Source organism: Teleopsis dalmanni, chromosome X, assembly GCF_002237135.1.
Source record: "Teleopsis dalmanni isolate 2A chromosome X, ASM223713v2, whole genome shotgun sequence".
In the NCBI taxonomy this organism is placed as follows: domain Eukaryota; kingdom Metazoa; phylum Arthropoda; class Insecta; order Diptera; family Diopsidae; genus Teleopsis; species Teleopsis dalmanni.
Genome location: NC_051848.1, coordinates 46,498,385 through 46,514,346, shown reverse-complemented (window position 1 = coordinate 46,514,346; position 15,962 = coordinate 46,498,385). Strand labels below are relative to the sequence as shown.

At 32.3% G+C, this 15,962-nt stretch overlaps 1 protein-coding gene across 1 annotated transcript in view; it reads right to left on the bottom strand.

Annotated features, from left to right (window-relative positions):
• LOC119688366 (protein sax-3) overlaps positions 1-9,112 on the bottom strand; it is a 66,663-nt gene extending 57,551 nt beyond the window's left edge. The window contains exon 1 of the mRNA XM_038103044.1: positions 8,966-9,112. Coding sequence (XP_037958972.1) covers positions 8,966-9,112 — 147 coding nt within the window. The remainder of the gene's footprint in view (positions 1-8,965) is intronic.
• Positions 9,113-15,962: the final 6,850 nt, after the last annotated feature.

Genomic DNA, 15,962 nt, shown 5'->3' with positions numbered 1-15,962 from the left:
TATATATATATATATATTGATGTAGATATAGTCATAGATATGGATTTAGATATAGATACAGATTAAGCTATAGATATAAATATAGATATAGATGTAGATACATATAGATATATACAGATATATGTAGATATGTATAGTAAAAGATAATAATGTCATTAAACTACACTGCCAAAGCATTTTGATTACTAGTCCTCAACTCAGCGGTTAGTAATGCATTGTTTATGGCATTTTCATCTGTGATACGACATTGTCAATATTTTTGCTGGGCAATATCGTTGTTAGTTTTCTTGAGTTCTGGATTGTTTTTTGATGGATCTAACATAATACATTGAAATGTGTGTCGATGTAAGTGTATTGTGAGTGGGATTAAGTGTTTCTACGTGTATGGTGAATCGATGGCATAGAGTGAAAATGTCAGCTCACTATATTTGTACATATTAGGTTATCCTTACGTGCCTTTATCAGCTTGCAGTTGGTCATTTTTAGCCTTCAGCCATTGTTGCAACGCTGCACTTCTGCATGCCACATCATGCAAATGTGTGCTATTTTGCAAAAATAACAACAAAAAAAAAATATTTCAAGGAAATTGTTGCAAATGTTTTTCTATTTTCTTTTTTTTTTTGTTGTGTTTTCTATTTGAATAATAAATTTTTGCTGTTTGTTGTTAATTTTTTTTCCCACAAATTCAGCTTGCTTCGTTTTATGTGCTGTGCTTTGAGTTCCTTAATCGAAAGATTTTCTTAGCTGGCTACATTCTTGCTTCCGGTGAAGGTTCGTTCAGGGAAATTCTGCTTTAACAACAATTTATGCAAATTAAAATCGGTTTCCATGGTTTGTATTTGTTTTTATGGGCTACTTGCCCACTTTTATAGTTTTTTGCTCTGTAATTGAAACTTTGAATATTTTATCAGATTGCATTTAACCATAAATAGGTTGAACGTAATTAGAAAAGTAAGGTCAATTTTCAGTTATGTTAACATTAAAAAAAAAAAATTAAAAAATATTTAAAACCCTTGGGAAAATAGAATTATACATATGTATATGGGTCAGCCATTATTCAACGAACTGGATCATTCGTTATGACCTTATAATTTTCAATTTGGTTAAAATTTTTTTTTTTTGTAATTTATTCTACTTCTAATTCTATTTTCTTCTAATTTCTCTCTTCTTCTTATCGGGTTTTCTGCTAGAAGAGGTTTGATCTAGGAGATTAGGCTTGGAAAGTTTGCATTTCAGACTAATTTTTAAATGATTATATCTCAGGGCCTGCGAAAAATCATATTAAATCGTAGTCACTTAGTTTATGGTCAGGTTTAAGCAGATCTATTATATATCCAGTTTCTTTAAATTTCCTTTTTTTTACAATAGGCTTAGATGAGGAATTATACTGATTTGCCTTTATTGCACGAAATGTACAAGTATGTACTAGTACTAGTATGACCACAATTTCTGTATTAAGTTTTTTACTTAAGAAATAAAAGTTTTGGTATTATAATTCATTGCTGTTCTAATTCAATACCTCTCTACAAAATTTTCCTTCTATTACGCATCATTTTTCTTTTATAGTCTTATGAAGCCTGCATTTATGGATTAATACTTATACATCTTGGAGAGTATACATCAAAGAAAAGAATTATAGTTAGTGTGGTACTGAAGCAAAAGTATGTACTTATTTCATTTCCTTGATTTATATATATCTTTCTAAGTTATACTGCAGTTGCAAAATACGACATTAAAACTATATTATATTCGTAATATATGATATTAATTGTAATAACGTATCGAGAAAAGTTTAGTCCACTTAAAGTATTCATGGGTTAACCAGCAGCCAGAAGTCCACTACCTGGTTTTTAGACTACTTTTGGGATTTTAAAAATAATTTTCATTTTATTAAATTATTATATTATTACATATTATACTACAAAAATATTTATTTATATTATTAAACAACCATAATAAGTTTGTATATGAATTCCTCTCTTGTAATCTTTTAATTTTTGTTGAGTGGGTGTGATTGTTTCTTTCTTCATTCTTCCTTACCTCTATAGCTATTTTTCTGCTCATGTATGTTATGAAAGAAAGCCCTTCTATATGTGAATATAGAATATTTTGTACTACATTGATAAAGAAAGATGATCTTTATTGGTTTATAATCAATGTACATATGGTATGCATAAATGTGATTCTTTGAGATGGTGTGGGGGTCTTTAAAAGCCTTTAAATATGCCGACAAATAATTTTGACTCCATTGATAAAGAGAGATAATGATTCGAGTTTTGCTGGAAAAAATAGTTTATCAAACATTTTTTTTATACATTCATTTTTGTGGTTCAATGAGACTTTAAAAACGAGACGACCAGTTATCAAATGGATGTGGGTAATCCAAAAATCGAATTAATTATTAAAACAGTTGTTAGTACACAATGATGGTTTAGAGGGAGATATGCCTTATAATATGAGAGTACATGTTATTTGCATTTATTATAGACTACTTAGGATTGCGGAGACCATTTCGAAAGGTAAAAGAGACATATTTTTTTATTTCGCTCTTTGTTTTTTGTTTTTTGAATATTTTCTTTATCATAAAGGCATACTAATGTGTTGATTTTAAGCAAAATTATTTACCAAAAAAAAATAACAATAGTGAATTTATAATAATACGAAAAAACAAAAAAACAAGAAAAAAACACAAAGGATTAAAAAATGTACAACGAAAGGAAACCCTTTGTGTATCGAACTCATACATTGCCTCAGGACACTCCCAGAGCAATAAAAGTGTCCTTGCAGGGCGATGCATTGTCGACTGAAAGGAGTGTTAACACTAACAGGAACAGGAAGCCAGTGGGAGTACAAGCTGATGTGAAGCAGAAATCATGTGGCATGAAAGCTAACAGACCTCAACAGCAATAAGAAACAATACCGCCACACTATATATGTGTGATCAGATTTAAAAAACGACTTCTGTTTGGTTTGTTTTGACTCGTTTTGTTTATTTAACATGAGATCCATGTTATTTTTGCTATTCTGCTAAGTTTTTTCTTCAGCTATCGTTCGTTTTGGGTAATGTTGCTTGTTAGTGTCCAATAACAGCAAAAACTGCTCTGTTCCAGCAAAAGCAGCCCAACTACGTCAAGCAACTAGGAATAATCCTATCAGAAAAGGGTCATTCAACTCCTTCTCTCCACTTTCACATGACGGTTGTCATTGTTTGGTCGAATGAAGTCTTAGCCTAAAGATAAATGCAATCAGCACCACCGTCACTGTCACCACTACCACTACCATCATGACTTTTTAGGCATGCTTACAACCCCAAATATGCAATTGGTAAGACTGCAGCGAATTCGAGCACACGCAGACTTGGAAATGTGGCACTCATGCGTTTAATATATTTGTACAGGATATACAGGATATAAAGGACAATACGGATAAAATCTAAAAAGCTAAAAGCAAAAGTTCTATCAAATACGAGCATGGCTTATTTGCCTAGAGTGGGTCCACATTCCACTTACCATACATCGGTTATGCTATCAGTTGGGCTATATTCGAAGTGCCGTGAGTCAGCGGCACCAATTTTCGCACATGGCCATATGGCAGGACGTCAGGATATGTTTGACGGCTGGGTTGACCGTTCGGTTATGTTTTCATTTTAAACCATTTTGTCATTACTTAAATTTGAAGTTTATGTTTGCAATTAGGGTATGTGACTGTGTATTCAAGGATTGTGTTAGTTTGTGTGTGTGTGTGTACTCAATAATGTACATTTGTCCTTTTCTATAATTTTTTTTCCTTTTTTTTTTTGTTTTTTTTATTTACTTAGTTTGGTCAATTTTGCTTTGTTTTTAATTTTTTATTCATTTTACTTGATTGCGTTATGTTGTTTTATTTGATGTTGTTGACATTTAGTGCCTGCCAGCTTTCTAGATTGGCACGGTTAATAAGTGTGTGATATAGTGTGTGTATATGCGTATGTATGTGTGTGTGTGTGTGTGTGTTGTTTGTGTGGGCGAGTGCAATCCCGTTTGCTCGTTTTTTTGGTTGAATGGGTCCTTTCCCTCTTGTTTGTTGAATATTGTGAATATTGTGAATTTTTGTATTTCCATGTCCTTTCATATTTTTTAATTTGTTGTTTAGTGTTTTTATTTGTTGTTTTTAGGTTTGTTAAATGCCCCAAAATATTTTTAGTCCCCACGAATTTTTTTTTTTTCACGATGAATCCACGATGAATCCACGATGAACCCAAAATGGGCTCAAGTAATTTTGCAAACGAGTCTTAAAGGACATTTTGTGTTTTAATGATAATAAATTGTTTATTAAATTTGGATATAATGTATTATGTGAACTGGATTTTGGCTAGTTAGCTAGTTAGCTATCGTCTACAAAATTAAGAGCAATTATATTCCACTCAATTATATTGGCTATAGGATTCTAATTGCATTAAAAGTTTTAAGTCTGAAAAAAGAAAATTTTATTCAAAAGCTTCGAAATTGATTGTAAATTATTGAAAGACTGTAGCTTTTGTAGAATTGTGATACCAGAAGAAAGTATTTTGGTACACGACTATCATTCAAAGCAGTAACTAAAGAAAGAAATAGTTCTAATTTCTGAAGAATTATTAAATTTCAAGAAAGTATTCCGGTTGAAGGTCTTTCTATAAATTGGTAAGCAATGATAGAAGGAGTTCTAATTCTCGAAGCATTATTAAACTTCAAGAAAGTATTCTGGTAGACGGTCTTTTTATACGTCGGTAACTAAAGAAAGAAGTAGTTGTAATTCTTATAGAATTATAAGACCTGATCAAAGTATACTAATAGACAGTCTCTCTATAAATCTGTAACCAATGATAGAAGGATTTTTAATTCTTGAAAAATTGTTAAACTTCAAGGAAGTATTCTGGTAGACGAACTTTTTATAAGTCGATAACTAATGATAGAAGGAGTTGTGACTCTTGGAAAATTATTAAACTTCAAGAAAATATGGTACTGTAGCAGTCATCTGCTTTAATAAGATGGCTCCTAAATAAATGAGAGAAGCAAATAATAAATGAGATTACTTTTAAATTTTATTTTTGATATAATCCTACTTGAGAAGTTTCCCAAGCTTTTATTTCTTCAAGTTTGTAAAGTATATATTTGTTACAAAGTTGAATTTCAGCTTTGATTGATAACGGTTTATTAACGGTTTATTATCCTTGAATATATAAAGGTTGAAGCTGATCTGAACGTAAGCAGACTACATATCAAACTGTACACGGAACTGCTTGAAAACAAAAGAGAAAAGTCCTTTATTAAAATGCTAAGTAGGTACTTTCTATTCGATTTATATATGAATATATGTATATATATGTGAAAACTTGCAATTAAAACAAAGAAATCATCATATTCTCTATCTTTATGTAACATACTTCGCTTTCTCTCTCACTCTCCTTCTCCTTCTTGCTCTCTTTTTCTCTCTCTCTCTTTCTCTCTCTCTTTCTCTCTCTCTCTCCTTCTCTGTCAAATTAGAAAAGTTTTCATATTCATAAAATGCGCTAGACTTAACCTATCCGATAAGACTAAAGTTTAAAGAAATATTAAAATAATATTTTAAAACTTATTAAATGCAGTTATCATCGGCTTATATATATATAGACCCTACTAAAAAGAATTGCAACTTAAAGCAAAAGCAGCAATCTAGAATATTCACAAGAATTTTATTTTGTGAATGCCTTCAGTGAGACGTGACATGTTATTTAAATTAAAAAAGGGACCCTTGAAACTCTATTGTCAATATGGAGGGTCAATTTAGTTAGGAAAAAAGGCTTTAATTTTGACTGCCTTTTAAAAATCAAGTACAGATTCAACAGAAATTGTGGTTTGTTGAAAGTGTAATATGTAAATTGCCCCATAAAATAGGTGTAGTATTTTTCTAAAAGTTCGGAAGGAATGAGGTTAAAGAAAATGGTTAAAATTTGAGGCCGTTTACACTTTAGTGTAACTTTTAGTTAAAAGCGGAATGTTTTGATGTAATGAAATTACCATTAAATAATATTTCATCCTTTTCAAAAAAATTGCTATGCAGGATCGCCCGCCATGTACAAATAAGAGAAAATTAAAGCAAAACAAATTGTGTCCCCAAATGACCTGAAACAAGAGTTCCCAAGTGAAACTAAGCAGGCAGGGCAGCAAGTGTTGGCGTTGTTTAAACGACGACGAGTCCTGCTACGTTTCGTCACAGGACCATGTGGTCGTGTTAGCTGGCTGGCGGCAAACTGATATGAAACCTTTTTAGCCATTTTATGATTCCACACCACCGGAGTAAGTGCGCCATTTTTTATACATAATAAATTTGTATTTGTGTATTGTATTTTGGGAAATGTGTTTACATGAATATATACATATGTGTGTGTGTATGCAATTGTTTGTGTGTTTGTGTGTTTATGTGTTTGTGTGAAGTTGTTATTATGTAACGTATAATGCCTTTTAAGCAGAAAATTTATTAGTGTAAAATTTGGGGAAACTATTTTAATGTGAGCAAATATAATGGGCATCCAAGGCAGGTGCAGGTGACGCTTGAAGGTACTCCCAAGTGGCAATTAGTGTTAAGTTGCTGCTGCTAACAAAACGGTCAGGTAATAAATTTCCATTCACACATGTAAGTGTTTTCATAGAGGTAGAGAATAGCGTTTTATGAGTTTTATGATTAAAAGACCCGCAGCTAATTCGTCAGAATTGCACCACTTGTTGTCATGCCTATACCTAGATCCTATCAGCCTCTCATTCAATTTTTTAAGGTTTTGTAAAATTTTTTTTTTTTGTTTTTAATGACAGATTAAATAAACTTTTATCCATAAAGCTTGGATTGCCCTTTTTTAATAGTCTATTCATACAAATTTAATTTTTGTTATTTTTTAACACTTTTACTCTTACGCAGCATTTACCATTAGGCTAATAAAACTAGAAGTCTATGCCAACAATAATACAAAAATGACAAATCATTCATAAAGTTACTACTATTAAATGTATCCATTAGTTTTTTCCAGTTTTTTGTGGTAAAGAAAACACCACAAAATTATCAAATTATTAGCTATCAGCTTCCAAACATTTCGCCCGTCTTTCAAGAAATTTTTGCATATCATGTCAGAAATATTGCTTATCTTTTGCGGTCAATGTTTCGTCGAGCCATTTTCGAACTTCCTTGAAATTGCTGAACTGCTGCTCGGCGAACGCTTGCTCCATTGTTGCAAACTGGTGATAGACAGATAGCGCCAGATCTGGAATACTCGACGGGTGCGAAAGATGGTCCATCAAAATCATTTCAAAGTTTTGCTGTGTGAGACGTAATTATTGTGTAAGAAAATTATTTTGGCATTTCTTTTGGCTCAGATGGTGCTAGGTCTGGAGAGTATGGTGGGTGTGGAATGATATACTATCAAAATGATTTTAAGTTGTCTTTCACTGTAACAAGATTACTTTGCTATGCCTTTTGGCTCAATCCGATCGTCCTACGATCAATGTAAACCAATAATTTGTTGGCGTTAGCATTGTGTATGAACAGTTTTGTGGCGCTTGAGGAGTTTCTAATATGCTATACCGCTTTGGTTCTACAAGACACAAAACATGGTCTTCTTACTGAAGCAATTCGGTCTTGGTGTTGAGAAACTGGCTTCACCAGGTGAGAAAACCGGAAACACCTGGTATATATTTTATTTTTAAGTCTTTTATGTTCAGCAAGTGAGGAACAAAAAAACTTTCAGCCATATTGGTCTCAATGAATCCATTTTAACACTAAATTTTAATAATTCGATGGTCTACATTGACGTCTTCAGTATTCAATTGAATTTTTTTTATGTAGAATTAAAAAATAACCCAACTATTTGCTTTTATCGAGCATTTAGTATTTGTCATGTTTGAGATATTACTTAATTGTTACGCTGCGTCCATTGATGTACTATTCCACTGCATCGAGCATCAACTTTTCATCTCAATATTTAAAGATTTATATATTTTCAAAATTAATTAAAATTTCTATTAACATTTATTTATATTCATATAAAAATCTTATTTATATGTTGCACATATCTGAATCTCTTGCGCCCCTAATAAACTATGAGCATAGTACACCCATGGTTGTCATAATTTCCGAAATCAGAATATCACAAATCGGCATACGTCACTTTTTAATTAAGTTAAGTGAAAACATATTTTCAAAACACTTGAGCTTATCAATAAGACCCTGCTGCCAGTATGTCTGCCAATCTACCAGTTAACTAAATAGCACAATTTAACATCCCCCAACTTAAGATCCCGCCCGTATGCTTCGTGCTATCCAACTGCCTAAACACTCAACCATACCACCATAACACCATACCACCATTCCACCATTCATCCATCAGTATTCGCGTTAAGAGAAGCGAAAGCACATTCTTTAAGCAAAAACTTAAAGTCTAATTAACGGTGATAAAAGCAAATCTTACGCACATAATATGCCAAATATGCTTAAAAATTTGTTAGTACACTTGAGAGTATCTGTGAGCGTTTCCATTTGCGTTCGTATTTGAAGTTGTGTATCCCTTTGAATGCAGCCTTGGAATATTTTGCAATTAAGTTTAATTGAAAATTTTCACTTCGAAATATGACAAAAACGTGCCGAAACACAAGAACGCCACCGTTCGCCGTCATTTCCTTCATCATCAACAGCAGCAGTACGTCAGATCACGAAAGCGAATGAAAGCACTTGTACGGCCGAGTCCCAAAATCCCCTTTGTCTGATTATGGCAAATGAAGAGACACGCGATGCGTTAGCACCAACAAAATCGGTAGGGTAAAATTCTAAAAGAATTTTTCTAAATAGATTCATTCGAAAGGCTTATTTTGAAATGGTGGCATGACGGACACGGGCAAGTGCGAGCAAGTAATCGACTTCATTACAACAAACAACTCGCGTTCACTCCATCTTAGATCTTTCGGTCCCATCAAATACCCACTACCTGCATATCACTTTCATCTTGATTGCTTTGGACTATGGTAGTGCCTCTTAGTGCTGATGTCGTTGAAATCGTTGTTATCGTTGGCAATGTTGGCGATGTTGGCGATGTTGAAGCCGATGCCGATGCCGATGTCGATGGCGTTGACATTGTTATTGACTTTGGTGTCGATAGTATGCTCAATAGCAAAACTTATACATTGTAACTTTATTCTTTGCCATAAACTGTACTCTTTGAGTTCTGACTTACACTTTTCCAGTGACATTAATTAGTATTTGACAGTGCTGCAAAATGGCAATAGGAAGTTGGAAAGGAAACTTATCTATAGAAAATTATGTTATTAGTTAACGAACTAATTGAACACCACTGGCGGCATCAGACCAAAGTTAACTTTAGTGTTTAAAAGCTGCAGGAAAGTGTTAATGATATATGAAAGTTGTTAAAACTATTAAACTTTTAGAATTAAATCATTTAAATGCTTAGAAAACGGAAACCATTTGGTTTAAATTTAGTTTTTTGCAATTAAATTGATTTTAAGTATTCTTTTTGACGTTCAAGCTTAGATTTTAAAGGAGCTTCCTGAATCTTTCTACAGGTCGAAATTTTTCTTATTAAATGATTTAAGAGGAACTTTCATAAGAACAAAGATGTTATAGTCTAAGATAGTTTTACTAAATTTAAAAGTTAAAGTTATGATTTGTTCAACTTTTTAATATAACATATTAATATTGATCAAATTGTATTGTATAATTATTGAAAAAAAAAACATTATTTTTTTATTATAAATTTACAGTCATTAACATTAATATCTACTTAATTTATATCTTAATTTCATAATATATTTATAGTATATTATGTAAATTAATATTAATATATTAAATTAATGTACTTAAAATATTACTAACCATATATAGACAAGGTTTAAAAACAAAAAAATAAATTAAAAATTTAAATGAACTTAACTTATATAGCTGTAGTTTATGCGTTAGTTTTAACTATTAAATTAGCAAGTTTAATTGATACAAAAGAGGTGTAAGTTGGTTTCGTTTCTTAAGCTTCAGGTCTCCGCTTCAAATGTGAGAAACCCAAATTCCTGAATTCCGCTTAGAGTCTTAAAATTACAAATGGACAATTGAATCATGAGATATTTCTCAGGACCACTGATAAATATTTGAAGATGATGTTGATTGATTTATTTAAATTTGCCTAGATTTAAAGTAAATCTAACTTAGTGTGATTTCTTGTTCATATATATAAAACAGATGAAATGCGCAAATATAACATATATAACCCTGATAAACGTTGTGTTAAACTCTAGAAGATTTTTGTTCTTATATATAGATTCTTCCTGAATCACGACATGCGGTTAGACTGGGACGTAATTAAACTGTAATCAGCTGTAATATAAAAGGACTTATATATGTAAGATGAATTATTCTATTTATTGACAAAGTAAATTATAATGCAAAATACAAGCTAATAAACTAAATTTAATTAAATTCACAAAATTCCGTAACCGAACGCAACTGCACTACTACTCTTACCGCTACTTTACGAAAGCCTCCATCTTCACGACCACATTGACCACCTACTATCACGACCTACTATCATGACCACCACTGGCGTTGCCAACTGTTTACATATATGTATGTATATATATATATATATATATACATATATATGTATATGAATATATGTACGCATTTCGAATAAACAACGGAGTAAAGTAAACACTAAACACTAAACATTAGTAAACACTAAAAAATGTGTCTTCATTATAGATTAAATGTATACGAAGGTTAATTGTTCATCAGCTGATTTATGTTAGCATGACTTGCGTACGCTAATGTGAAAACTATTGAGTTAAAGTGCAACTGGAATCAATTTCATATTTATTATTATTATTCTTTTCTTTTCGAATTATAGTTAAACATGTTTTGTGCTTAAATAAATACAATCAGTAAATTAATTACGATATGCAAACAAGCAAATACAGAATGTAATAAATTTCGACTAAACGTTGAAACTCCGGAACCCAGCGAGGTAAACATTGTAATTACGACATTAAATCAAGTCAACTTACTCCAGAGCATATGTACATGTGCGAATGTACTCCACACTTCTCTCAGTACTTAATGCTGTACTGTATGCACACGAATTTTAGTGTTTGTGTGTTCGTTAAGTAAACTCGAGTGAAAAGTAGTGAACACAATGTCAAATCATTACCACAATTGCTGGCATTGCTTTCCAAGAAATTTCACCTGACATCCAAATACCACATCAAAGTGTGTTGCTGTCGTTGACGACGTCTCCATTGTTGGTAAAATTTCATCGTCGTCGTCGTCGTCGTAGTCGTTGCTATTCTTGTTGTTGTTGTTATTCATGTTGTTGTTGCTGTTGTTGCTGTTAGTGTTAGTTGTAAAGTAATGTATTTATGGTTTGTTGAAGACTGTCATATACTGTCATGATTCTCAATGTCGATGTATATGTATATGTTATAGGAGTATGCATAAATTGCATGTGTGTGCATTTTGTTATGAGAAGCTCTCATTATTCATAGAATTAGGCTGCTACTTTCGCTGTAAAGTTATGACAAAGTTAATAACATTATTTTAACAAAGTTCTACTTGTCTTCATCGCACATGCAGGTAACCCGTTAGCCCGTCAACCCGTCAACCCGTCAACATGGTTAATAGCACACATATGCATATCTGAGACTAGAGTACTATTCCTACACACTAAAGGAACTCGCTTAGTGTTAGTGTTTGCAAGTAGTATTTTTTTGCCTTTGCTCTTTTTTATCCGAAATATTGTCATTTTTAATTATTTTAAGTTTTTTCAGTTTCCATTATTTTTGCATTATTTTTGCATTGTTTTTGTATTTTTTGTTATTGTTATTGTCACGTTTTTACATAATTTTTTACTAACTACTCGAGATCGTAGTGAATATATGAGTGAAGATAGGAGGAAGAGGGAAAAGTGAAACAAAAAAAGAAAAAAGGCGTCATCTTTTTTGACATTAGTAAGATTTAAGAGGGATTAAAAAAGATACCCGAGAGCGTCAGTTAAAGATAATTGCATGTGCTAGTGTATGGAAGGTTGCCACACTCCAACAATAACTAACATCCGCACATATATCGGCGGCGCTCATGCACAATGTTTTCCCTCATGAAGTGGAAACGTTGGCTCTGTTATTTCAGCTGTGGAATCCGAAGTCGTGTTTTTTATGGTTGTAGACACTTTAACACTTCATAAATTTCATATATTAAAACTTTAATGACATAAAATTTCATTGTAAATTTCATATATTTTTATATTTTTACATTTTCCAGTTACTTTACTTCTCGTTGAATTTAGTAAATGAAGAGAATGTGCATATGATACATTATATTCTGTCAATGGGACTTCTGAAGTGAACGACAGGGATGTTAAGAGAGATGATTTCAATGTAATACCACGGCTGTCATATTTACAGAAGTGATATTTAGAACTGTGCTTAATAATAATTAAACTGATTAAAATAGGATATGAGTATACCTGTCTTTATATACTTATCACCAATAAGGAATCTAAATATAAAGAGACGTGTTGGATGTTTATAACATAAGAAAGAGTAGTGGGCTATTGCATTATCTTATTTGGCAGTAAGTACCAAGTACTTGAAGTTGGCAATCTTACCGTACTTGGTTATGCTCAGTGGATATAATATAAGAAAGAGTAGTTGGTATTCTCAGGATAGTTAGCTACGCTTGGTGGTCATAATATAAGAAAGAAGAGTTGGTAGTCTCACCATCTTACGTATTCTTGTGCTAACAAATCTTAAATGAAACATTCGTTCGCATTATTCCTGCCGCGCGTTTTTGCTGCTTTATATCTATGTTGGGGTCTAAAGTGAATACACTCAGAAAAATAATTTGGTTGATTTAATCTGATTTTAACTAAATCTCAGGTTAAAGTATTTTTACTTGGCGCATCATATTGATTCAACCACAACACATATTGGTACTCATATCTTCATTACGACATGACCTAAAATTTTTCTAACAAATTGACAAGGTCAATATAACTACTATATGATTACAGCATATTTTTCTGAATGTAGTCAGAAAGTGTACACTTCGTCGCACACTTAAACCTAATAATGCATTAATGAAAGTCGTCTGGAGAAAGCAAAAAGTAGGCTGTGTTTAATTCGAAATAAAAGTAAAAAACCAGAGGTAATCGATATGAGGTATTATAATTACCTTGGTATTCCGATATTGAATCACTTATTTCTCTCTTTGATAATTAATTGCAGTTGTATTATACGCAAAATGGTATTCTAGTTTGTGATCTACCCGGATGAACTCAATAGAGTTGGATTGTATTTGTATAAAAATTAAGTACCATATTTGAAGTTATTCTTTCTTTTATTTGATGATCACTGATGTAGATACTACTAAATTTCTAACAAATTGTGCACTCCTTTCTCATGCATTGAGGAAGACAACCGATAATTTTTTTTTTTGATCAAGAAATCTAAATAATTATGTTGGGTTAAAATATGAAAAGGTGTGCTTAGGATATACTAACAGGTACTCTTAATACTATCTATGGAGAATTGAATGTCAAGATAAAATACAGCAATTAAAGACGACTACAGATATGTTTTCATTGAGTTTAAGCGACTGGATACTTATAAGAAACTTCAACAATTACTCTGGTGTTAAGAGAGAATACAATGCAAGAGCAAGAGTTGAACTTCAAGATAAAGTATATCCAATAGGAAAGACTACAGGCCACTTTTTTGTTAACTCTGAATGAATTGGTGCTTTATACTGATTAGCTAAAATATGAAAAAATCACGAAATATTTTAACACGAAGCTCTTCTAACATATACAATACAATGCTGGGCAAGGGACTTAATATCGCTGTAGAATACATCTGGGTAAAGCTTTTCTAAAAACTTATTGAGTCGATGTGGTTGGGCATCTTAAAAAATTGGAACAGGCCTTATTGGTTATTAAGGAACAAATATTATTCGGAAATATTTAATATTTTCAAATGGCTTCAAATAATTATTCCCATTAAGACATCATTCTATGTAAAATAACTATAATAAATTATTTGTGTCTTATAAATAAAAAATTGTATCCCACACTAGTACTAAATCTTAAGTTTAACTTAATTAAGTGGCTATTTGAACGGTATTCCTTTATCTCAATCAAAAACAAGCTAATAATATACGAACAGGTACTATGTCCATTTTGGGCCCACAGATCTTAACTCTGGGGTTGCACATCTGAGTCAAATATGCAAATAATCCAACGTTATCCGACGTTATTATTGTTTCTAAGTAGAATTAGCAAAGCTCCATAGTATGTCTGTCATGATAACGGATAATCTCTCTTAACAACTTGATTTCACGCATTTTATTTGAAATTTTATGTATGTTTGGTCAATAAGAAAACCGTAAGGCGGAATAATAGTACAAATAAAATTAATTTATGTGTCAAAAAATATGAAATTATAGCAAAATCTGCTACAACAACAAATTGTTTTAATTACTTTTATCCATATCACTTGCTTATGCAACGAGCAGAGTCACAACTGAAATATTAATCAACTTACAAGCAATTGGATTGATGAAAACTGGGTTGATTCCTTGACAGGAAATTCGACAAACATCGAAAAGTACAGCAAATAAAGCGAATTGCCTGACGTTAAGTTTGCAATTTATATTCCAAGGCAAACTTTACCCAAAAGCACGTACACACAAACACACTCACTGGCAAGGATGCATTGACAGTAAGGAGGCAAGCATATGTGCGCAATGAAAGTGAATTTCAGCGATAAAAGGAATCCGGACTAAAACGAGTGTAACTCTTCCACAGAAACACATGTTCACTTAACGCTAAAAGCCATAAAGTGTTAAAGCAGCAAAATCATTTGCCATCTGATGCATACAATACATACAAAAGACAGCGACACAGCTACACATCCTAACCTCCTCATATCCTCATATCTTCACATCATCTCATCCTCACATGCTCACATCTTCTCATCCTCACATGTACACATCGTCACATCGGCACATCGGCACATCGTCACATCTTCACATTTATATGAGTATAGACGCACTCGTAAGCGATACATGAGCAGTTGAGCAGTTAGCGTACGTGTAAGGGCCCAACTATGAAACTGAGGGAGCGTACCCCGGCGGTTCGAGTATGGATTCGAGTACGAGCGTCTAAAGTTTCACCAAAAATATGAGCAAAAAAAAAAAGATACGTGTAATTTAAATAGTTACATCCGTACGAAGCAACGAATGGTGCAAAATCGGAAAAAACATAAAAGGAAATTTGTTTTAAAAAATAAATAAACATAAAACATTGTAACAAAGAACGCTTTACACCTGCATTTTCCAGATGACAAAGTTTTGTTGAAAAGTTTATTGGGCTAGAAAATTCGATGCGAAAAGTTTGTTAGCAAGCAACAATTTTTCCTATTAGTTTTTCTATCTTTTTTGCATTTCGGCATTTCGGCATTTTTCATATTTCAATAGGATTTCGTCGCAGCTGAGCGCAAAGTAGGCAACAAATTTGGAATACGGTGCATGCGAGTCAATTGCGAGTATGCAGAGTCCTCTATATTTGTGTAAGCAAAGCACCGAAGAATGTCGACAAAGACACTCCACGTAATGTGAGTACAAAACTGCACTTAAAAAACAAACAAAACAAAAAAACATAATAATAATGCAAAGAATTGAACACCCTGACAAAAGATGGATATGTTTTAGATAGTATAGTTTCGATAGTCAGAGCGAAAGAGGGGTAAAAAGTGCATTTCCAATTGCTGTCATCCTCATTCTTCGTATGCACTAGAAAGAAATAATGTTTGTATTGTATATTCACCAGCGAGGACTGTGTATTTAAATCTCTATATCCCAAAAAAAACTTGGTACGAATGCATTTGTTTGCTTATTTACTTTTTATTCCAGGCAGCCAACAGCTTAAGGAA